A 23,948-nucleotide genomic window follows, 5' to 3' on the forward strand; every position below is an offset into this window, starting at 1 on the left:
TCTCTGCCCTTGAAATATTTGGGCCTTCCATTAGGTGCAAAGTTTAAGGATTTATCTGTTTGGAATCCTATCCTAGAGAGAATGGAGAGGAGATTAGCGGGTTGGAAGAGAATGTATTTATCTAAAGGGGGTAAGGTGACACTCATTAAAAGCTCACTCTCGTCTTTACCTACTTACTTTCTTTCCCTTCTTCCTCTACCGGGTAAGGTGGCAAAGCGTATGGAGAAATTACAAAGAGATTTTCTGTGGAATGGGATTGATGGTGAACCTAAAATACACTTAGTTAATTGGGCAAAGGTCTGTAAGCCTTTGCAGGTTGGAGGGTTGGGTATTAGAAGGTTGGGAAGCTTTAATTCTGCCTTGCTAGGAAAATGGTTGTGGAGATATGGCATGGAGACTGATGCTTTATGGAGGAGGGTTATAGAGGCAAAATATGGGAATATTTGGGGTGGTTGGTGTACGAAAAAGGTGACAAGTCCTTATGGGGTCAGCCTATGGAAATACATTAGAAGTGGCTGGTTGAATTTCTCTAAACTCCTTGTATATGATGTGGGGGATGGTACTAGAGTGAAATTTTGGAAGCATGTGTGGTGTGGGAATTGTACTCTCCAAGAGGCCTTTCCGGAACTTTATAGTATTAGTAGGTCAAAGGATTCCTCGGTGGCTGAAGTTATGGGTTGGTCTGCTGGGAGGTTTCACTGGAATGTGCAATTTCGTCGTCCACCACAAGATTGGGAAGAAGAAGCCTTTGATCGGTTTATGGGGTTGGTCTATTCTTCGACAGTGCGGGGGTTTGGCCCGGATAAGGTTTGTTGGAAGCTTGCAAGGAATAGAGGTTTTGAGGTTAGAGGATATTATAACTCCTTCTACCCTACTAATCTTGTTGCCTTTCCATGGAGAATGATATGGCACTCGAAGGTTCCTCCAAGGGTGGCATTCTTTTCTTGGTCTGCTTCCTTAGGTAAGATCTTAACAACAGACAATCTTCGTAAAAGACGTGTGATAGTGCTTGACTGGTGCTATATGTGTAAGAGTTGTGGGGAGTCGGTGGATCATCTTCTACTTCATTGCGCCATTGCTTAGGAGTTATGGTCCTTGGTTTTCTGCCTGTTTGGTATTCAATGGGTTATGCCTCATACAGTTCTTGAGTTGTTTGAGGCTTGGCAAGGAAAGTTCAAGAGACATCGTCACAGTGATGTTTGGAAATTAGCGCCTCATTGCTTATTTTGGTGTATTTGGCGTGAAAGGAATGCTAGAAGCTTTGAGGGTTGTGAGCGTTCCTTGTTAGAGATTAAGTCTTCGTTCTTGCACACTCTCTTTGAATGGAGTGTGGTCTTTTCTCATTTTTCTTGTTCTTCATTTCCTATTTTTCTTGACCGTTGTACTTTTGTTTCCTGATTTGTGCCCCCATAGTACATCCCCAATGTACTCGGTTTGGCACATTTCCTATTATTAATAATATTCTTACGTTACTTATCAAAAAAAAAAGATACTATTAAATAAGAGAATCAATATTTTCAAATGTTTGCCTACCTAGCATTAAAAAAAATTAATAATAATTTCAGGATGATGATTCAACCAGTCACAATAGGAGGATTGGACATAAAAGTATGAACAAGTATGAACATACGTTTTATGAGGAAAAGAATAACTGTAACTCATAGCCAATCCTTACCTCACCAGCAACACTAACATACCAGTGAAGATAATTAATTCTTTCATTTGTTAAATTCGACAGATCATTTAGAAGGAAAAATTTAGAGTCTAGAAAACATAGTAAGGTACCTCTTGACAGCTTCCACCACAAAACCAAATATCCGATACTGCTCCTTCATATATACCTTTTCTTTTCATGCATGCCTCATGATCTGTTCACCAAATTATGCTGATCAGTAAACTAGACATCAAAATCACTGCAAAGCATCATGAACAAAACATATTCTATGTGTAAAAGTAGCAACTGATTATCTATATATAAAAAGTATAATTATTAGGTATCTTAGAAACCATATTCCCAAGAAGCACCATGGATAAAACATTGTCTGAATGTAAAAGTGCAACTCATTGTCTATCTATGAAAACTATGTTTATCACATATATTACGCAAACATATATCCAGGAAAAGCAATATGGATAAAGCATGACTGAAAGGCTAAAACTGCAACCACTCTACAGGATCCTTAATATAAAACTGAGATAGCAGAGGCAAGTTCCTAGTGGTTTTAATTATATCACAAACACTTGCTTACTTCAAGGACAATGCACAAACTTATCTACCTTCACCCCATGGAAGCAAATTGAACTTCATTACATGCAGATGACACTAGAAAAAATGTGTATTTGTTAGTTCACTAGCAATGAATATATTAAAACCATATTAAAATATTCTAGTAGTATATTGTCTAGAACAATGCATATATTAAAACCAAATTAAAAACATCATAGTACCTATATTGTCCAGAACAATGCATGTATTAAAACCAAATTAAAAATTTAAAAAAAAAAAAAAATCTAGTACCTAAATTGTCTAGAATGGAAATTATATTAGCATCTGAATTTGCTGCTTCACAGACAAGCAAAGGTTGATATGTTGATAGTTGTCAGTTGTTTTTATTTCCCCCTATTTTAAAGACATAATATTTATTAAAAAAAACTACCCAATATGCCAATCCAGATGTTTAAGTAAATATGTGAAATAGAGGTCATATTATGAGTTATTTACCCATATAAAAAATTCAAACCATCCACATAATTTGAAACATCTTTCTTCATAAAATAAAATAAAAAATTTCTCGAGCTACTAACAGTTTTGGAACAGTTTTAGCTACAAGGAGAGTAACTGATCTAGAACTGGGGTGAGGGGGAATTACATTTATGCTCGCACTGTGAACATTTTAATGCATCAGAAGAACTTGAAGCCTCTTTATCATTAACCAATTCCCCACATATCCGACAGGTGCAATTCGGGCAGTACCAGCTGCCTTCAGGCAGCTCCTGAAGTACAAAGGCAAAATTAGGTCATTCACTTAGTGAAAGTATGGAGAAAAACCTACAACTCTTAAAGAATCATATTCAATACAAATCTTTATAAAAGGGAAAACTGTAAGGCAACTATAGAAACAAGACGCCTTATTTTTGGAACCAAAAGAAAAGGAAAACATTCAGAAAGAATAGAGTGAATAAATAGATATCATCAGCTTTCTCCGAATGCAAGAAAATAATCTGATACTAGCCAAATGCATAATGTAAAGATATCATGCGTTCCAGAGAAACACAAATAAACAGTGCCAAAATGCACGTTGGCGGAAAATAAATTCTTTCCCAAGATAAGTAACAGGAATTCAAGTTTATATGCACTAAAAAAGGAACAGAAAAATCTGTATGCTAAAGAGGGGAAAAAAGTTTTATATATATACATATATATATCACACTAATTTATTTTGATAAGCAAATGTTATATATGTAAGGACCAAATAGGATCCATCAATTGGAGATCATAATAAGGATAATGGCCAAAATCTGTCTGTATGGATCAATGTTTCAAAGTTCAATTACTCAATTAGACACATATCATTGTCATGAAGAACAGCCTTTTAGCAAAAATGATAGAGACCAATCCAAAATAAAAATCACCACAAAAGTAGAGTTCTTTTTTATTCCATAGTACTAAACACACAACAATGTTCAGATACACAATACGTAAGACTTTAAACTCTTGGACCATATAAATACAAAAATCACCTAGAGGTAATAATGAAAATTGATCTACAAACTTACCCCAGGGGGAGGAAAGGAAAATGAATAATAAGCACCTCAAAAACAATAAGTCTGCACAAAAAGAGTGCAGAAATAGAAATTACAACATCATATAACATATCTTAGTGATCCAAATGGTCCCAATGCACATGGAGGAGTAGCCTTCCAAATACTAGTCCCTAAAACGATGAAACTTTCCATTGCCAACACTCCCGTAATAGAATAAAAAATTTTGGCATGACACGTACAGGATACAGAACTAATCAATAAATTTAATAAGAGAAAATTTGCATGCCTTATTCAATTATAAACCCAAAAACAAAACAAAACTTTCATATTAGAACTTCCTAGTTTGATGAACTGATGCTATTATCTACCAGATAGTCAAATAATAAGATCATTCCTTTTCAGTTCTGATTAATAAGAGCATTCACATTGGTGGAAAGCTATTTTAGCACCCAAAACACTAAAAAGCATGCTACATTGATGGTACTAAAGTTAAAATTTTTAGCACCCAAGCTACAGGAAACTGCCATCAATACCAGTTCACAGTAGCTACAAGGTAACTATTTTTTATTCCTTCTCCTTCTCTCTCTGTTTACAGTTTACACCGACTCTCGCCTCTCTCTTTCATTCTCTCACTTCTCCCTCTCTCTGTCATCTTCTCCTTCTCTCTCTCAACCGGACTTAGCCAAGACCCATGGCCGAAGCTCTCGTCCTTCTCTATCTCTTTATTATTATTTTTGATTTATTTTGTTTTATCTATGGCTGAAAATCTCTCTTTCCTATTGTTTGTTTGGTTACTGGTTGATTTTGTTAGGGTTTGGAGATTTGGGTTTGGGTTTGAAAGGTGGGATTTTGTGGTGGTGTTTGGTTTTATTTTGGCTTGTGGCCATGGTGGTGGTTAGGTTGCTGTTTTTAGGTTGAGTTGATTTTGGTGTTGGGTGGGTTTCAGTTTGCGTGGTGGCTGGTGGGTGGATATCCATTTGATGATCAGACGAAGTGAGAGAGAGAGAGAGAGAGAGAAAAGAATAAATAAATGAATAGTGTTTAACTTAGATATAAAAATAAGAGATGGGATGTTGAGTGAGTTGTGAAATGGTGAATTAAAATAGATAAAGTAGCTAATTTGGGTGCTAAAAGCTAAATTTTTTAGTATCACCGATGTGAATGCTCTAATATTTTAATGGTTTTTCAATTGTCATTGCAGCTTGAATTATAGAATATGCCATTACTTACAAAGAAATCTTATATTTTTAAAGAATTATAGAATATGCCACTACTTACAAAGATATCTTATATTTTTTAAGGGTGAGAAAATTAGTCAAGAAAATAAAATATCTGAGGTTATGTTTAGTAACAGTTTTTGTTTTCTATTTTCAAAAACTTGTTTTTGGAAATATAAAGAAAAAAAAAATTCTTGTATTTTTGAAATCAAAAACATGTTTGGTTAGTTGAAATTAAATAATAAAAAAAAGTTTTTTGAAGAAAAAAAAAATACTAAAATATGTTGTTACTAGAATTTAATCTCTAATGCTAACTCATTTAAATGAGACAGATTCATTAAATTAAATATGTGTTTTCATTAACTTTTGAAAATTAGAAACTAAAAATAGCATTTTTCATGTTTTCAGTTTCCTTCACAAATTAAGTTTTGAAAACATTTTTTGTTTTCTGTCCATTTTGGGTTGCCAAACATGTTTTTTTAGTCTTAAAAATAGAAAATTGTTTTTGGTAACAGAAAATAAGGGGAAAAAACAGTTACCAAACATACCCTAAAATTTTATACTTGGTTTAGATTTTTCATAATAAATTATTTTATTTGGATCAAGTTGGTAGAACCAAGGAGGTCTAAGAAGCATATATATTTGCATGAAAGAGGAGAGGAACAGAACAAGAAGCAGATGGATAAAAGCAAACCAGCATAAACCTACAATTCTAGCAAAAGACAAACCTGTGTAGACAGACAAGCCTGATGAAAAGTAGAGGGACAGTTATCACAGCATATCAACTCGCCACCATCACCACACAGCCCACATGAATCATCATTTTGATCGTCCGGATCAACTTGTACCAGCCGGATCCCACTTTTTCTGATCTTGTATTCGGCAGACCAGGCTTGAAGATGGCATAATGTGAAGGGCTTGCCAGACTCCATGAAAAGATTCAAGCAGGGCCGGTTCAGTTTGAACCCTGCATGGATCTTGAACTCAGAAATTGTAAGCACCTTACTGCAACACTTACAAATAATGCCATCCCTGGAAACCAGACCATCTTTAATAACACCATCGTCCTTGGGGTTACGATACTGGATCACATCATTCAGAGATATGACTCCAGCATCAATCAACCATGATAACACTGTTCTTACTCCTGCAGAATACCATTTTCCATCCTTAAAGTGCTTCCCCCCACTACCCAGGCTTCTTGGAAGCAACTTGCAATGACCCTGTTGGCTTTTAAGCTTTCTCAGAGCTCTTGATTTGTAGGCTTTCATTTTAGAACGTTGAGCAGTACTTGGGCTGAAATCTTTGTTTTTTATAAAGGCTGAAACCAAGAGGTCATCATCGTCAATTTGGCATCTACTTGATTTCTTTTTTCCAGTTTTAGAACCATTATAATCATGATGTACTTTCTTCAACCTTGAGCATCTTTTCTCAATTTGATCCTGAGTAGAGCTTAAAGATAAGGAGTTCTTGTGATTTCCTTGATTTCTTGCATTTGGACTGAGGTACTCCTGGACCTCTTTCAAACCTGACAAATATCCATGTGCTTTGATATCGGGCAAGTCAGCCTTATCAGTAGAAGTTGTGCATTGCATGTCACTTCGGTATAATGTACTCAATTTGATTTCTGAAATCTTTCTAGACTTCCTGCGGAACTTCCGTTTCAAAACATCCACTGCAGAAAATTTATTAACCATTTTGAACTTAGAAGTTTCAGAGTACTGCCCACCCTCTTGCTCACCACATTCAAACTGCTGAACTGCCTCTGAATCCTGAGAATGATCCAGACCATAACTTGTGCAGTTTGGATGGTTAACCAATGATCCCTGAAGATGACTTTCCACCTTATTGATAACTTTGCCTTCTTGCAATTTATCTTTCTTCTCCAAAGAGTCCATTGATACATCTTCTGCAACTTCCTTAGGTATTATCACATTATGGTCAGAACTCTGTTTATCAGAGCTTGGTGAATTTGTATTACTATCCTGATGAGGGGAAACAGCTTCAGACCCTCCAAGCATGCTGTTGGAATTTCTGGAATTAACAAGAACATCATAGACACAACTACCCGACTTAAAAAATGTGCTATGCGACCCACAACTGCTTATTTTGTTCCCAGAGATTCCACTACACTGATTTCCCATCCCATTGACAGTATCCACCAAACACATATTGTCAGCCTTACAATTAAATACACCTGTCAGAGATTCCACTGCCCCATTATTTTCCTGTCCGCCATGTTTTGAGACTTGTTCACTGCTGGCATGGTAGTTACCCTCAAACTCTGTCAATGCATGTTCAGCAGATGAATGTCTCAGAGGAAACTTCCGTTTGACACTGTTTGTCAAGGCCAAAACAGCCTTACTTTTCTTGTTCTTATCAATAACAAAACTTCGAGTTGCTTTAACCACCTCTCCCTTTCTCAATGTGCCAATCTTTCTATCAATAAACACAGCAGTCACGAATGGATCTAAAAGCCTCCAACAATGAGCCAATGTGCTAGCAGTTTCTGAATGATACATCTCCTCAATATTTATTAATGTATTAGATAGATCTGAATAGAACTGACTAAAATTAGACCATTCCTTACCCTCGTCCTTCTGCGGAAAAATATACCCATCTTCAAATAAAACTTCACCACATAACCTCCAAACTTTAGGGAATTCACAAATTGACCTTCCCTTTGGTGTTATATAGACCGACTCCATATAACTCCTACTAGGTCTTTTATACTTCTCAATACACCATCCCGCTGCCTCAAGTAAGCGAATGATATGGTACTGGAGAAGAGGACGAGGATCTTTCATAGGGTCGGTCTTCAGAGACATTTTAGATAGATCCATTTTATGAGTTTCTAATAGCCTTGGTCTCTCCTCAGCTTGTAGAGGAGACCCAGACCTCTCTGCAACAGCAATAGAAGGACTTGCAATCAATAACCTGGTTGCAAAGCTCTCTTGGGAAGCAGGTGAAGCGATGGCTTTACTTACAATTACTTCTTTTCCATCATTCCCATCCAAGCCCGGCAATCTACACTTTAGAACATCTTGTTCATCCAAAAAGCCTGGTCTGTCCATTTTCACATGTTGCTTCAACAGATAGCAACTAGATGTAACACCCTGACTTGATGATTCAACTAAATGGAAGGTCACCTTTTCACAAACAGGGTCTCTAGCTGGACACAACATGCCAGAAACAATTTCTTCTGGAACCACTGAGGAACTCAAAATCTTTCCTGAACCAGGTGTGGTATTAGGCAGTTCATCAACAGAAAACCTCATTCGCTTAACACTCACATCAGCATCATTCATCTCAACCAAAGTGAATCTGTTAGGAGAACACCCTGGTGCAGAAGTTTCTCCACAATCCATGGGTACATTATAAACATTCTCTAAATGTATATCTTTAGAGGAAGAATGACTTGTTACAACTGAGTTTTCGCTGTTAGAACAGAGTGATGTATCTACGTTTCTACCGGACTCGCATTCAAAGTTAATTACTCCAGTAACAAGACACCTCTTACTAGCACGATCAATATCATTACCAAAGAATACCTCTCTGAAAATATGGTGCTCATCATTTGATCCCTCAAACCCATCATCACACAAGTCCTCAATTTCTTTTCCAAGCAACATCTATTCCAATTGATTGCAGTTTCAACTCATCTAGGGTCTATTTCCTCTGCTCTACATATAATTAATATCACAAAAGGCAAAGTCTACCACATTGCAAATTGATGTGGTGAAGAATTACAGGATTTCTCCATTCATTAAATCAAGCACACAATAGAAACTAAAGATCTTCCTCTTGATCAATGATCAACCCGCCATTCAATCCATATGAAATCATTTTAATTGGCCCTTGGCTTGCTGAGAAGTGGTTAAATACCATCCAGTAATTGCTACGAAACCTACACAGAAAGAAAGCAGTTTAACTAAATGCATAAGATCTATAAGCTTGCAATAAGTACACAACTTATATATAACAGCAACCAGAAATCGTTACAAAATCTGCAAGATCAATAACTTATAAATTATCAGAAAACATGCATGGCACAGTCAAACTATTTCGTAACTTTATAGCATTAACTTTACAGCTACAGACAGAACAAGAGCATAAGCTGTTCCTGAAAATCACATAAGAACTCTTTACATCATGCCTGCAAAATTTAGAGATCAAAAGCACACAATGTGAGTCCCCCAAAACTTTCAAACTCTGAATTACATGCAACCCAAGAGTCCAAAATATCAGGCTAAAAGACCACAAAACAAAGAATCCGGGCAACCCAGTAACAATTAGTCTCCCACAACTGAAAATGGGATAGCACCTGGATTAGGGCTTCAATTTAACTTCTAATGACAGAATTTCCAACACTTTAATTGAGGCCAAAAAGCACTTTAAGATATGAAGAAATTTATGAACCTCCAGGTCCTCCACCAAGAAAAGAAAAAAAGTAGGGTGTCAAAATGAAAAGATATCACACAGAAAACTCTTTTTTCATTGGTTGGTCAAAAAGTCAAACAGAAAAATGAAACCATCTGATCTTTGACAAACAAGAAATTAAAAATTAAACAACTCAAACATCTAACACTTGGCTGACCAAATGGGGACAACCAGCCAACCAGTTTAATTCTCTCAACACAACTACAGCCAACTAGCTATTGAGAGAAGGAAGAGATTCTTCAAGCTTTAAAATGTCCCAATGGGGGGGACACTAATTTTTGGGACCGGATGGCTTCTTAATTGCTTTTTTCCAAGCCTGTTGGAGTGTGGTGACATAAAGATATAATGAAATTTTACCTCCACTTACATGATAAAGGTATGTTTGAAAAGAGTTTAAATGCTACTTGCATTGCTCTTATCTCTAAAATGATACAAGTAGACCTTATAGGAAGTGTGTACAAAATTCTTGCAATGGTCCTTTCAAATAGATTAAAGAATGTGATGGGAGAACTTCCATCCAAACACTCAAAATGCATTTCTCCATGGACATAAGGGAGAGATTGGAAAAGGTATATAACCATATTAATGGGGTGTTCTCTTGTATATGCTGAGGAGGTGTGGCTTTAGAGAAGGGTGGAGGAAGTGATTGCATTTTGCATTTCCACAGTCCAGTTCTCAATGGTGGTGAATGGCACTCCTAGTGGCTTTTCGGCAAGCACAAAGGGTATACATTAGGTAGACACATTATCCCCACTTCTTTTCATCTTTGTGATGAAAGCGAGTAGATTGATTTCTAATGCAATGGATGGCGTTTTCAATCAAGTTTCACAGTGAATTTGGTAAACAATGATCTCCTCAACAGTTCCCATTTGATTTTTTCAGATGATACACTCATTTTTTTTTGTCTTTGTGATGGAGGCCTTGAGTAGATTGATTTCTAATGCAGTGGATGGGGTTTTTAATCAAGTTGCACAGTGAATTTGGTAAACAAAGATCTCAACATTTCCCATTCAATCTTTGCAGATGATGCACTCATCTGACTGTGACACTATGCCAAACCAACTAAGGTATTTACAATTGATATTGTCGTGATTTGAAATTTTTTTTGATAAGTAAAGGACTTCGTTGAAAGAAAAAACTAGTACAACAGGGCCAGAGCACACAGGACATGTATTAAGATAGTTATAAGCAGAAAACAAAAATAAGAAGGAAACAAAGTACATCTATCAAGCAAAACCGCAAATGAAGAAAAAGATAAAACACCCAAAGCATTAGTCCACCCAAACAAAGTCTGGAAGAAAGACCTATTCATCTCCTGAATGAGACTTTCATTTCCTTCAAAAGTTTGAGCATTTCTCTCCCTCCAAATACCCCACATCAAACAATGGGGAACCATGATCCAAATTGCCCCATTTCTATGCTTCCTGAATTTGCCTGGCCAGCAAGCTAGTAAATCCACTACATCCTTGGGCATAACACAAAAAACCCCCCAAAAAGCACAAACACCATACTCCACAACTCACTAGCTATCAGGCAATGCAAGAGAAATCCATTTGGGCAAATCAAAGTGTCCCCATAGGAGTGCCCAGGCACCTTGAAAGAGTTGTTGGCATTCTTGGTTGTAAGGAGCCTTTTACCATTAAAATACTTGGGATTACCTATAGGAGCTCGTTTTGAAACTACAGCTATTTGGGATGGAATTTTAGAAACAATGGAAAAAAGGATAGCAACAACAACAACAAGCCTTAATCCTAAATTTCTGGGGTCGACTATGAATCCTCAACAGATTAAATAGGATCGGCCACATGTATTCTTTTTCTTTATTCTATCCCATTTGAAGTCATATTCTCTTGCCCATCCTTAATTGATAAGTCATTTTTCTATTACTTCTACTAATGTTTTTTTGGGTCTTCCTCTACTTTTTTTAATTCCCTTAATTTGGATCAACTCACTCTTTCTTATCAGTGCAAGCTAGAAGAAAATATATTGACTCTCTTTCTAGTTGCTCTAAAACAATTTCAAGATTCATCAAAGGGCGGACAAATCGCTTTACCAAAGAGTATGCATCCTAGTCTTTCTACAAATTTTATGTCATTATTTCCTCTTCTTGTTAGAGTATCAAATATAATGGAAAAAAATTCAAAGGGATTTCTTTGGAGTGAAATGGGGTTGAGTCAAAATTTCAATTACTTAATTGGAACTCAGTTTGCATCCTATTCATTTGGGAGGACTAGGGATTAAAAAGTTATCAGCAACCAAGCCCTATAAAATAAAGGCAAAAATACCATTTTAGTCCTTACATTTTAGGGTCAAGTTGACAGTGACCCCAAAATGTGGGGACCAAAATGGTATTTTCACCTTAAATAAATGGTTGTGGTGTGTTAAGCTGGAGAGGGATTCCATCCAATGAGGAGTGGGAGAAATTAAATATGGGATGAAGTTGTAAGGGGTCCATATGGCATAAGCCTATGGAAATATACAGGCCAAGGTTGCATTATTTTGAAAGTTTTATAAGTTACATGAGGGGGATAGGTACTAGAATTCATTATTGGTATGATCGCTGTTGTAGGGATGATAGCTTCAAGAACCAGTACCCAGAGCTCTTCCAAATTGTTAAAAACAGAGGCAATAGGGGCTGATTATTTGGATGTGTCAAATGGCAGTACTCAGTGGGGTCCTTTTTTTCCGGCAGTTCAAGATTGGGAGCTACAATCCATGGATTCTTTCTTGGAGGATCTATATGCTGCTAAGGTGCACTAAGTTCAAGAGGATAAGATGATCTGAAGTCTTTCTAAATCTAAAAACCATGGCTTAAAAGTAAATACTTACCATAAGTTGTTAACAATGGGGGGTAACCAGCACTTTCCTTGTAGACATATTTGGCATGTTAGACCTCCAACTCACATTGATTTTTTGTTTGGATGCAAGTGAGGTGTAAAATTTAAACATCTGATAATTTGAGGAAGAGGAATATTTTAATTACGGAGCGATATTAGGAGGCCATAGACTCTTTTGACATTGTGGGGTACCTAGAGATTTATGGGACTTTGTATTGTGCTTATTAGTAGTGAGTTGGGTGATGCCAAAAAGGGTGCTGGATTTATTTGACTTGTTGGAAGGTTAATTTGGAAAAAAGGCACAATCAGAAATTTAGGGGCTATTTACTTCGATTTTGATGTGAACCATACAAAGAGAAAGGAATGTGTACTTTCAAAGGCAAAGAACGTTCAATAATCCAGTTGAAGTCTCAGTTATTAGTAACACTTTATGAGTGAGAGTAAGCTGCCAGGCCATCTTCTGCTTCAGATTTTGTAGCTCTTATGGACAGACTGTACTTTAGATGATCTTCCTCGTTGCTCGTCTTTATCAGGTTATCCTATTGTATATTCCCTGTGTGCTTGGGTTTACACACCTCTATTATTATTTTATTATAAAATTTAGGGAAAAAACTGCAAATAAGCAGAGCCTAGATCAAAATAATGTCATTCTTCATTCTAGCAACAACGTCAGCCCCAAAGGGGCAGACAATGATTTCTGTGGTGTGTTGGGTGATACTGTGATCCACAATCTCCCACCTTCACTAAGGCATCCAAGATAAGCAATCTGTCTAAATTGGTTTGGAAAGAGCATAACCATTAACCACATGATCTATGAAGGGTTTTTTTTTTGATAGGTAAGAAAAATATATTCAAAAAACTGCTAGATGCCAAAAAAAAAAAACCAGCAAAACAAAGTACAAAAATGAAAAGAAACAAAAAGAAAAACAAAAAAGCATTAATTACAGAGAAAAAGAGAGCTAAGGAAAAAAGGAATAGAGTCACTAGAAGTGAGTCCCCAAGCCCTAGCCCAATCAAAAAGGGAACCAGCGAAGAGAGCAAGCAGCTGGTCTTCAGATCTATCCAGATCCTCAAACGTCCGCCGATTGCGTTCCCTCCAAATGCACCACATCAAACAAAGCGGAACTAGATTCCAAATGTTAGATGAATGCTTTCCCAACCAATTCCACCAACTAAACAGACAATCTTGCACCGTACGCGAGGGAACCCAAGAAATACCAAAAGTCCTAAAGACAAAACACCATAGCCGATAAGCCTTTCCACAATGTAACAACAAATGATCCACTGTCTCACCGCAACAACGACACATAATGCACCAGTCAACAAAATCAAAGCCCCTGAGACTTAAGATATCTCCTGTGAGGATCCTATTCCAAGCAGCTGTCCAAACAAAGAAAGAGACACGCCGAGGAGCCTTTACCTTCCAAATACCTTTCCAAGGAAAAGCAATGGAAGAAGAGCCATGTAACTTATGATAATATGAGCGGCTAGTGAAATCTCCATTTTTTGTCAAGATCCATCTCAAACGATCACCATTAGTCACAGAAGGAACATAGGAAGCCAAGAATCGAAAGAAATCATCCACCACATCTACCTCCCAATCATTAGGATCCCGAATGAAACGAACATCCCAAGTTCTCCTATCCCCTGCTCCTTGACATATCAGAGATGATTCTACGGATGCCTCTTTGTTTGCAGCAAAGTTGTACAAGGTTGGAAAAGCCGAAAGGAGAGGGAGATCTCCGCACCACCTATCTGACCAAAATTTCACTCTATCCCCCACCCCCACCTTATACTGGACATATTTGTTAAAAACTTCCCAACCCATCCGGATACTTCTCCACAAACCACACCCATGAACACCCCTTCCCAACTTAGAGGTCCACCCCGCCCATTCTTCCCCAAATTTCAAAGCTACCACCCTCCTCCAAAGCCTATTCTCCTCAATCCCAAAACGCCAAAGCCACTTTCCTAGTAAGGCTTTATTGAAAGTGGTCAGTTTCCTAATACCCAAACCACCATTAGCAATAGGCAAACAAACCTTATCCCAACTCAATAAATGAATCTTAGAATCACCCCACAGGAAGTCCCTTTGAAGCTTCTCGATTTTGTTGGCCACATGTGTAGGAATGGTGAACAAAGATAAGAAATAGGTGGGAAGACTAGAAAGCGTACTTTTAAGCAGTGTCAACCTACCACCTTTAGATAAATACAACTTCTTCCACCCTGTCAGCTTCCGTTTAATTTTCTCCAAAATAGGGTTCCAAATAGAAGGGGATTTATGGGACGCTCCCAACGGCATACCAAGATACGTCATTGGCAAGGCCCCAATCCTGCAACCCAAAAACTCTGCCAAAGCCTGCATATTATTTACCTCCCCTATAGGAACAATCTCACTTTTAGCTACGTTAACCTTCAAACCAGTCACAGCCTGAAAACCAAGAAGCAGCAGCCGAACATGAAGGATTTGCTCCACCTCTGCATCGCAAAACAAGATAGTATCATCCGCAAATAGCAAGTGGGAAACGCATTCCCCTCTACCCCTCCTACCATCTGCCTTAAAACCACTAAGTAAACCTGCCCCCTCCATTCTTTTCACCATCCTACTAAACAACTCCATCACAACTAAAAATAACAAGGGAGACAGTGGATCACCCTGTCTCAATCCTCTAGAACTGCCAAAGAAATCAGCTGGAGACCCATTTACCAAAACAGAGAACTGCACTGTCGAGATACAAGTACGAATCCAGCTACACCATTTCTCCCCAAAGCCCATTTTCTTCAACAACTTCAGAAGCGCCTCCCAATTCACATTATCATAAGCTTTCTCAATATCTAACTTACAAATCACCCCCGGAATCTTACTCTTCAATCTGCTATCAACACACTCATTGGCAATAAGAACTGAATCAAGGATTTGCCTACCTCCCACAAAACTATTTTGAGATTCAGATATCAATTGATCTAACACCATTTTCAATCTATTAGCCAAGACCTTGGCCAAAATTTTATATAAACTCCCCACCAAACTAATAGGTCTGAAATCACGAATGTTGGAGCTGCATTGGTCAAAGCGAAATAATAGGTTTGCACAGTCTGTCATTACATGGGTGCAAATAGCGCTGTCTTATTTTGTAGCTTTTTTATGCTAGGTTTTGGGAGATATAAGCTACAAGTTATGCTTGCTTTAGGTTTGTTTACATTCCATCTACTTGGATATGACCTCACCCCTGATTTAACAATTAACAACAATAATAGGCTTTAATCCCAAATTTCAACAACAATAATAGGCCTTAATTCCAAATTGTCGGGGTTGGCCCAGATCCTTATCAAATTAGTTAGGGTTGGTCACATATATTCTTTTCCTCCATTTTATTCTATCTGAAATCATACTCTCTATTAGTCCCTTTCAAGTCCTTTTTTATCACTTCTACTAATGTTATTTTGGTTCTTCCTCTTATCTTTTTTCGTTCCCTCAACTTGGATCAACTCACTCTTTCTTACCGATACAATACTCACTCTCCTCTGAACATAACGAAATCATCTCAATCGACTCTCCCTCATCTGTTCATAAATAGGGGCTACCCCTATTGATGTAGGACAAGACAACCTAGTCTTCCCACCTAGATTAGTCCCACGGTAAACCTTATGCTTCACCACCTAAGGTTGTTTGGATTCACCACCAAACACAATGCAAATTTTGCACGAATAATCTCTGAATAATATTAATAATTGTAAGAATACAAAATAAACCATCTAAAGCTTTATATACAGTTTCTAGGAATCGCAAGAGATAAAGATAAACATCCCTAAAACAAATCCTAATCGAACTCAAATACTAATCCAATACTAGTCCAAATACTAAACTAATCCTTATATAAGAACATGAAATTCAATCCCTATCACAACTCAAACTAAACAAATAAAAACATTAAAATCCAAAATTATCCAATGAAAATTCAAAATAAAATATTGAAATTTTTTTTGGTAATGCTCCTGCATCACCTATCATTAAGTGGATTTCCTCATTTCGAATCCTATCTTTCCATGTATTTCTACTTATCTATCTTAACATTTTCATTTCAGCAATACTCACTCTATGAATATGTTGCTTCTTAACAACCCAATCTTCAACAACCCAACCTTTGGTTCTAAAGTGGATCCATTCATAATAGAGTGAGTAAATTTTAAGCTGGCAATCAACCTACCGCAACCCTCCTTTTCTCAGGGTTGGGACTAACTGTGAACAAATATATGACACTAAGCACAAACACAGGCTGAGTTCCCTGAATTAACAATCAATCTTCTTCAAATCAATTCCAAACAAGATATAAGGGAGTTGAACTCACCTGAGTAAACAATTTTCGGGTCATCAAGATAGGATATTTGGGGGTACATCTAAGAATGCCACTTTCCCACTTTACAACCGCTAGAGTTTCATTCATCAGCTAGCATAGAAAACCAGACCATCAAAAAGCATGGTAGGCATGCCTTTGGCTCCGTCACTGACAAATAGGAAAGAGGCAAAGAATCAAGCATTAGGCATGCATACAATACTCTAAATTCTCTGGATAACAAATATTACAACTCTGTTTCCAACTTGTAATAAAAAACAAGCAAATAAAACAACAGCTCTCTATATTCTCTCCCCATGCCACCAGCCATGTCCATATCTTAGTTCTTGTGAGATGAGACCCCTTTTCAATGTTTTACAAAACAAAACTAATTAGACGGGTTTGAATGGCGGTTCTTTTGAACAGAAAGGCATGTTATATATTAACTGCATCAGAAGGTTATTATTAATCTACATTTTTCTTTTCCTTTAATATACAAGTGTATCCCATTACTCAATGTGGCTTGACACAAGCTTTTCTCTTTCTTTTCCTTTTTGAACAAGAAGTACCAACTGATTGGACAAGTCGAAGATATAAATGTCATTTTGCTAAATAGGAAGTATAAGATATATACAGGCGTATCCCATTACTCAATGTGGAATGACACAAGCTTTTCTCTTTCCTCTTCCTTTTTGAACAAGACATACCAACTGATTGGACAAGTCAGAGATACAAATTTCATTCAGCTAAATAGGAAGTATAAGATTCTTGAATGCCTCATAGATATTTCTCCTTCTGGCAAAAAAGAGAGATTTACTACATAGTAGCAATCCCATTGCTTGACTCATCATGAGTTCAGCAAAAATTACCAACCTACTGTCTAAAGTGAGAAACTTGCATTAAATCAATATCATTACCAAATAAAAGACATCAATCATATCTATTAATTTTTGTCCACTAACGTTTGACTCATAAATGTGTCACAGAATCATAGAAAATAATGTTATTACATAACATTTGGTTTGTGTGAGTTACTGGAATGCAGCAAAACTGCATTTAAGGAAATTGAGCACTACAATATGCATCGTATGACTCTTGGTTCTAAATCATACCGTAAATAGCTACAGAATTACACCTACTGCTTTGCATTCATTATACTTAAAGCAATTTGTGCTTCATCAATCTCATTAAATGTTTCAACTTAATTACAAGGCTTTTTCAATGACTTCCAAGAGCTTTCATTTAAGTAACACATTCTCACAACTTTACAGTCAGAAAAAAATGTGTGTTTCGCATGAGAGTGTAATATACTTATCAACATATTTTACTAAATTGGAAACTTAATAAAGGTGAAATAGCATTCCATAAAACTGAGGCAGACTTTTTTCCTCCTGAGTTTCAAGTAAACAAAATGGGAGACAAAACTTCCACATTATATTTGAGCAACTTCATTTACCCTATATCATGACAAAAAAAGTACCTATATCCATCATGGAGGGAAATTCCATTTACAAAATATAAGTTAATACATTCAAGACACGCCAAAAGTGTCAAGTCAGAATTACTATACTATTGCTAATTACATTGAAACACCAATACAAATAATGTAGATATTTAATACTAAACATAAGGACCTCCCAGGCTTACATTAAGTGCGAAACCCTGTCTAGGTTCCTGAATTCTCCAACAAAGTCATATATGATCAGTACATTCCATCGATTACATTGCATGCTAAATTAACACTGAACAATACAAGAATTCCACATCCAAAAATGCATGGTAAATTAAGAGCCACAATCACCATATACCACATACCCTACCTGCTTTGCAGATCAAACCACCAAATCAATCACTAAATTAAATAGTTCAAATACCAATTGATACCAAAATCTACATTCAACAATTCTACTTACAAATAAAAATAATAATAACCCAAAAGGCCCACATTTGCACCCATGTTCTGATCAACGTGCAAAGACAACAAGGGTAGACATTTAATAAGAGTTTAAAGCGTTCAAGCTTAATAGATTTTGCTGATGTATGTGTGTGTGTGTGTGTGTGTATATGTAAGAGAGAGAGAGAACAGAGAAGTTTTTCAACAGCCTCATCCCTTCACAATTGGCCAAACCCCTCCTGTAAAGAGGCCCAGAGGGATGCAAAACTTTAGAGAAGGAAGAGAGAGAGGGAGAGAAGAGAGTAAAGCTGTGGAAAACATAGATAGGCTTGCTCCTAAGTACAACAGCAGTAGTTTGATTCTCTAGAACCCTCTTCCCTTTTTCTACTTCTCTCTAGCACTCTTAATCTGTGTATGACATCCAGACTGTACTCTGTTCCCTCTCTCTCTTATTATTTTTCCAACCCTTTCATATAGTATGCTTAACCCCAAAAGATGGCGTTTGTAAAATATAATTTGATATAATACTTAAGGCATCGCACTATAAAATTCTAACCAATCTACATCTAACCAAAGTGTCACAACAACAGAAAATTACTTGGGGGGGGGGGGGGGGGTTTGACCCGCCCGCCTACCAATCAAAGAGGCTGAGAGTAAACATAGGCTCTTTTCCTTGACTTGTATAGTATGTAGTAATAATAGCTCTTAGTTACCTTAGCTCATTTAGATGCTATCATCTTCTATTCTATTACATAACTAGACTGGTATATGTTGTTAATGGCCCTCATTTGAGCTATGCAGAAAGCTACAAGTAGTGATACATAATGACTTCTTAGAGTAATATATATAGGTTGGCTTAAGCTTCTTCTTTTTTTCTTTTTTTTTTTGGGAGGGACGGGGGTAAGAGGAAGAGTGAGATTGCAAACAAAAAATGTTAGCAAGAGTGGCACTCGGCTTTCATTGGGCAACAATATGTGATGCAACACCTATTGTCCGAGAAGAAAGATGCCACCAAATTCTTAGTTTTAATGGTATTTTTGAAAATCATGAGATGTGTAAATGTGTATCTTCTGTCAATATTCTCTCGCTCTTTTTAATGATTTTTTTTTTTTTTTTTTTTGTGGATAAGTACCATTTTTAATGAATTTTATGTTACTTATATATATAATTAAAAAATAAAAAAGGAAGTTAGTAAGTAAGTGTGCATGGCTTCTACTGTTTCCTCCTCGACTATCAAGTATAATTGGAAAGAAATAGCGGAATAAAGAGTAATATGACATGTTTATTTCATTTTCACGATTGGCATGCCATGGCAACCATTTATTATGCATGCAATCCAAATCTATGAATTAGTTATAAGAGAACAACTATGAAAAATCTACTCTCTATGACATTTTACATTTAAATGAACTAAACATTAGGGTATCAACCAAGCAGGGAAACTGGAAGGGGGGAAGAGTAGGCCAGTCCCCCTTTACAAATGATCGACTTCTCCAGGTACATTTTAACCATACTTGTTCATACACCCTTTTATCTACTCCCCCCCACATTGTAATTTAGTTTGGCCTTATTAGAAATGATGGAGAAAATGTGCAGGCAGATAAAGGCATGTACCAATAATTAAGAATACCCACCACCTTTCACCGACATGCAAAAGCATATATTATTCTAATGAAAACTTTAACATGATATTTAATTTGGCACATTCTAATAGTGCTGCATTCCCTATTTAAACCCACTGGTAAGAGAGATGCAGGAAAGCTGGACAGTGCTCCCAAGTACAAGAGCAATTTGGTCTCTTTCTTTAGAACCTCCTCCTTTATCTACATCCTTCTAGCTCCCTGTACATGTTTACATGCCATTTAATTAACTTTCATCCTCTTTCCCTATCTCCACTTAGTTCTCTCTCTTTGTGTCTTTTCCACTCTTTCATTCAAAGAACATAACATCCTATAAGATTCACTATATTTTGTATGGATGGATGATGCATGTATATAGTATAATTTTAGGGGTTCTTTTATTGTCCTTGGATAGTTTGTAGTAAACAAAAAATCAAAGTCACCACGGCTAGTTTTAGATGACCATTATATCTAGATTGCTCTGTACATTAAAGGCTCTCATATGCACCGTGTATACAAACAATGAGTAACAGTTAATGCTATCTTTTTATGTATGCGCACATGGGCGTGTATGTTCAGTTCTTCATTCTTTTTATTTTGGGTTGGGCCGGGGGGAGTGGGGACTGAAATGAGAATGCAATATGGTAACAACAAAGACAGTTGGTTTCATTTAGTTGTGGCAACAACAACCCCAATGAATAATACCAACAAATTCTTGGTTTTAACTGTATTATTGCAAGATGCAAGACACGTCAATCTATTTATAGTTTCTACTGGTTCCTTTTTCAACAAGCACGTGTAACAGGATTGTTTAAAAGGGAACAGATACTTTTTGGGAGAAGCTTTTAGGCTTTCCAATTAGGTAAGCTACTATAAAAACTCCAACAAATATGAAAAGATTAGAAGGAACCAATATCATAATTTATTCTCTATGACATCTCACATTTAAACCCACTCAATCCTAACTAAAGTAAACCTAGCAGAGAACATAAACAGGAGAGAGAAAAAAGTGCGCAGATCCCTTTTCAAATAGTTCAATTCTCTAATATATGTTTTAGCCCATGCTTCCCATACAACCCTTGTCTCATCTTCTGGTGTTGTAAGTTAGCTTAGCTTTACCAAAATAATGGATCATAAATAAGTATTGAAACATAGAAATTTAATAAAGGCATGCAGCCAGCAAGTACAAAAATACCTTCAGTGTTCATAGTCATGCAAAAGCAAATATTAACTCTTGAAATTAAAATTTGGGGAAAAAAAATATGATTCATTCTACTCTTGCGACATTCCACATTTAAAAATAATACTAATAATGCAGATGTATTATGAGGAGAAAGGAATTTTCATAGGTTTGCATGATTGCAATTCCTGTGGATGTTTTCATTGTGAACAAGTCCAAGTTTACCTTCAAAACATAACATACCCCTCCAGTGTAGCCCTCAGGAAAAACAAGAGTTAAATACATACAAATCCCCAGAATGGAAAAACCAAGCAATGGTTGAGCTAAGGTCAGAGAATCAGTGAGCACAAGAGATCAAATTGAAAAGATCCCAACCTTTAAGAACAATATAGAAACGTGTGTGTATACTAGAAAGAGAGAGAAACCTGAACATTTCACCACAATCAAAAGAGCAGAAGCCATTCATGCATTCAATCAAAAGAGCATGAAACCCAACCAAAAAAAAACAAACAAGCAGAAATCCCATGAACATTTCACCACAATCTTTTAAACCCATAAGCAGAAATGAATAAAAAATCAACAATCAAAACCAAAAAGGGCCAAAGATGTTACCTTTTTTAGAATATCAAAAGCAAAAAATTAACCCCAACAAATCACATTCAACAATTCCACACTAAGTAAAAAATAAAAAACTAAAAACTGATAAATAGCCAAGAAGAAGCTCACCTGTGCAATGCATTTTCCAGAGAGAGAGAGAGAGAGAGAGAGCAACATGCAATGAAAGATCTTAGTCTTAGGGTTGAAAGATTGAAGAAGCAGCAAAGCTTAGGGAGTATTGTTGTTGTTGTTGTTGCTGCTGTTGAGAGAGATGAGAGAATGTTTGGAGGAAGCAGAAAAAGGGGTTTCCTTTGGCTTTGGCTTTGGATTTGGCCTCATCATCTCAGCTCAGCCAAACAGTAACAGGAAAGAGGGCTTTGGGAAACCCGAATAGTGTTCTCCCAGTCCCATGCCAGCATCTCTCTCTCCCCATGTGAATGTTACGTCATTATTTCTGCTTTTCCCTAAACCACTTTGCGTTGTCTACTTGTGCCGGTGGCTTTTTTTTTAAATAAAAAAAATTTTAATATCCATCACGTTAATATACACGAATTGATTTTCAATGTAAGCACCACTACAAATCTGAATTTTGGTCCCATCACAATTAATTTTACATTTTGTTAAGAGGGTTCAATCTATGGCATTCTTTTTGTAGAAAGGATAATAAGTGCTACTAAGATATTGGTTAATAATTAATTTAAAGAAAGTTTTTATGGGAAATGAAGAAAAAAAAAGTAATTAATTGTGGACTACTTTTTTGTTGTCCTAGGGAAACTATTTACGTACTTCTTGGGAAACTTTTTGTAATCCTACATCGAAGATAACTCCCCTCACTTACTGTCTTATAAGTTATAAAGCTGAAGAAGTAGTGTACCATTACTTACTGTCTTATAAGCTGTGAAGCTAAAGAAATAGTGTACCATCAGTTACGCAAATAGTTTCCCTAGGACAACAAAAAATAGTCCACATTAATATTTTGACAATTTTTTTCATTTTCCATTATCAAACTAAAATATTAATCGATTTTTGATGTAAGTGAAAATTAAACTCGATATTTCTTATTTAATCGTTAAAAACTTTACAAATTAAACTAACTGAAACCACTTAATTTTATCTATTGAATTAATTATAACTCACAATTATTATCATGGTTCTTATTATGGATAGTGTACTTGATTTGTTTTTGCCGTTTTTGAATAGTTCGTGCTGAAAACATTAATAGCTGCAAAGAATTTTGCTAGTACATCATGCTATGTTATCATTTTTTGGATAGATTGGTTTTTTTTTTTTTTTTTTTTGGCAAAAGATGCCCTCGTACGGGCAAATCGAGTAAAGAGATAAGGTTTTATCTGTACGTTGTCTCACTTGATTTGATTTGCATTTAGTACATTTTCGATTTTGCATTTAGTACATGTCAACGTTTCTATAGCTTTAATTGGTTTTTTATTTTTCAATCTCACAAATATCTTTAATTTTACTGAGTTTCGATTTTTTTTTTTTTTTTTTTTTTGAAGAATCCACGGAGTTTCGACTTGTACACGTTATGTGAAACAAACAAAATAATAGTCCTACCTGGGAGAAATACTGAAAAAAAAAATGGCTTTTTTTTCTTTTTTGGCTGAGTATATGTTATAGTGTATTTGATCAACAAGAGTGTTTGGGCAGAGCTCTGGCGGTTGTTATGACATAATTATTCCATTTTCATCTTCATCATCATTTAAGGTCTAATAATTGTTGTTATCGTAGTAGTATGACGCTTTTCTAACTGGTACCAGTGCTAGTGTACTACATCAGCCAATGTTATACCTAGGTCCTCAAATAAGGAAAATTATATCTATTTCATTGCAAGATCCTAGATATCTTTGGTAAAATTATAAAATATTTCAGGAATATCATAAATGCGTACTTCTCCTTTTACATAAACTGTGAGTTTTATTATGAATTTAACTAACATGTAACTCATGCTTACGTATAGAAACATTCAACAATTGTGATAATGAGATATTCATCTCGGTTTCCATACTGAGGATTATGAATAGAGGTCACTTGGTACCAAAATTAAAAA

The 23,948-nt window shown here is 36.2% G+C and overlaps 1 protein-coding gene across 3 annotated transcripts in view; it reads right to left on the reverse strand.

The window, feature by feature from the left end:
- Window positions 1-22,367, reverse strand: part of LOC115955720 (increased DNA methylation 1) — a 32,210-nt gene extending 9,843 nt beyond the window's left edge. Inside the window, exons 1-5 of one of the 3 annotated variants that reach the window (XM_031073993.1) lie at window positions 22,013-22,367; window positions 16,609-16,764; window positions 5,711-8,889; window positions 2,871-2,994; window positions 1,786-1,868 (exon numbers count right to left, since the gene is read on the reverse strand). In XM_031073993.1, coding sequence (XP_030929853.1) covers window positions 1,786-1,868; window positions 2,871-2,994; window positions 5,711-8,614 — 3,111 coding nt within the window. In that variant the 5' untranslated portion in view covers window positions 8,615-8,889; window positions 16,609-16,764; window positions 22,013-22,367. The remainder of the gene's footprint in view (window positions 1-1,785; window positions 1,869-2,870; window positions 2,995-5,710; window positions 8,890-16,608; window positions 16,765-22,012) is intronic. The other 2 variants (XM_031073991.1, XM_031073992.1) reach the window with 2 other exon arrangements.
- Between the last annotated feature and the right edge of the window lie 1,581 nt (window positions 22,368-23,948).

Source organism: Quercus lobata, chromosome 8 (genome assembly GCF_001633185.2).
Source record: "Quercus lobata isolate SW786 chromosome 8, ValleyOak3.0 Primary Assembly, whole genome shotgun sequence".
Taxonomy (NCBI): domain Eukaryota; kingdom Viridiplantae; phylum Streptophyta; class Magnoliopsida; order Fagales; family Fagaceae; genus Quercus; species Quercus lobata.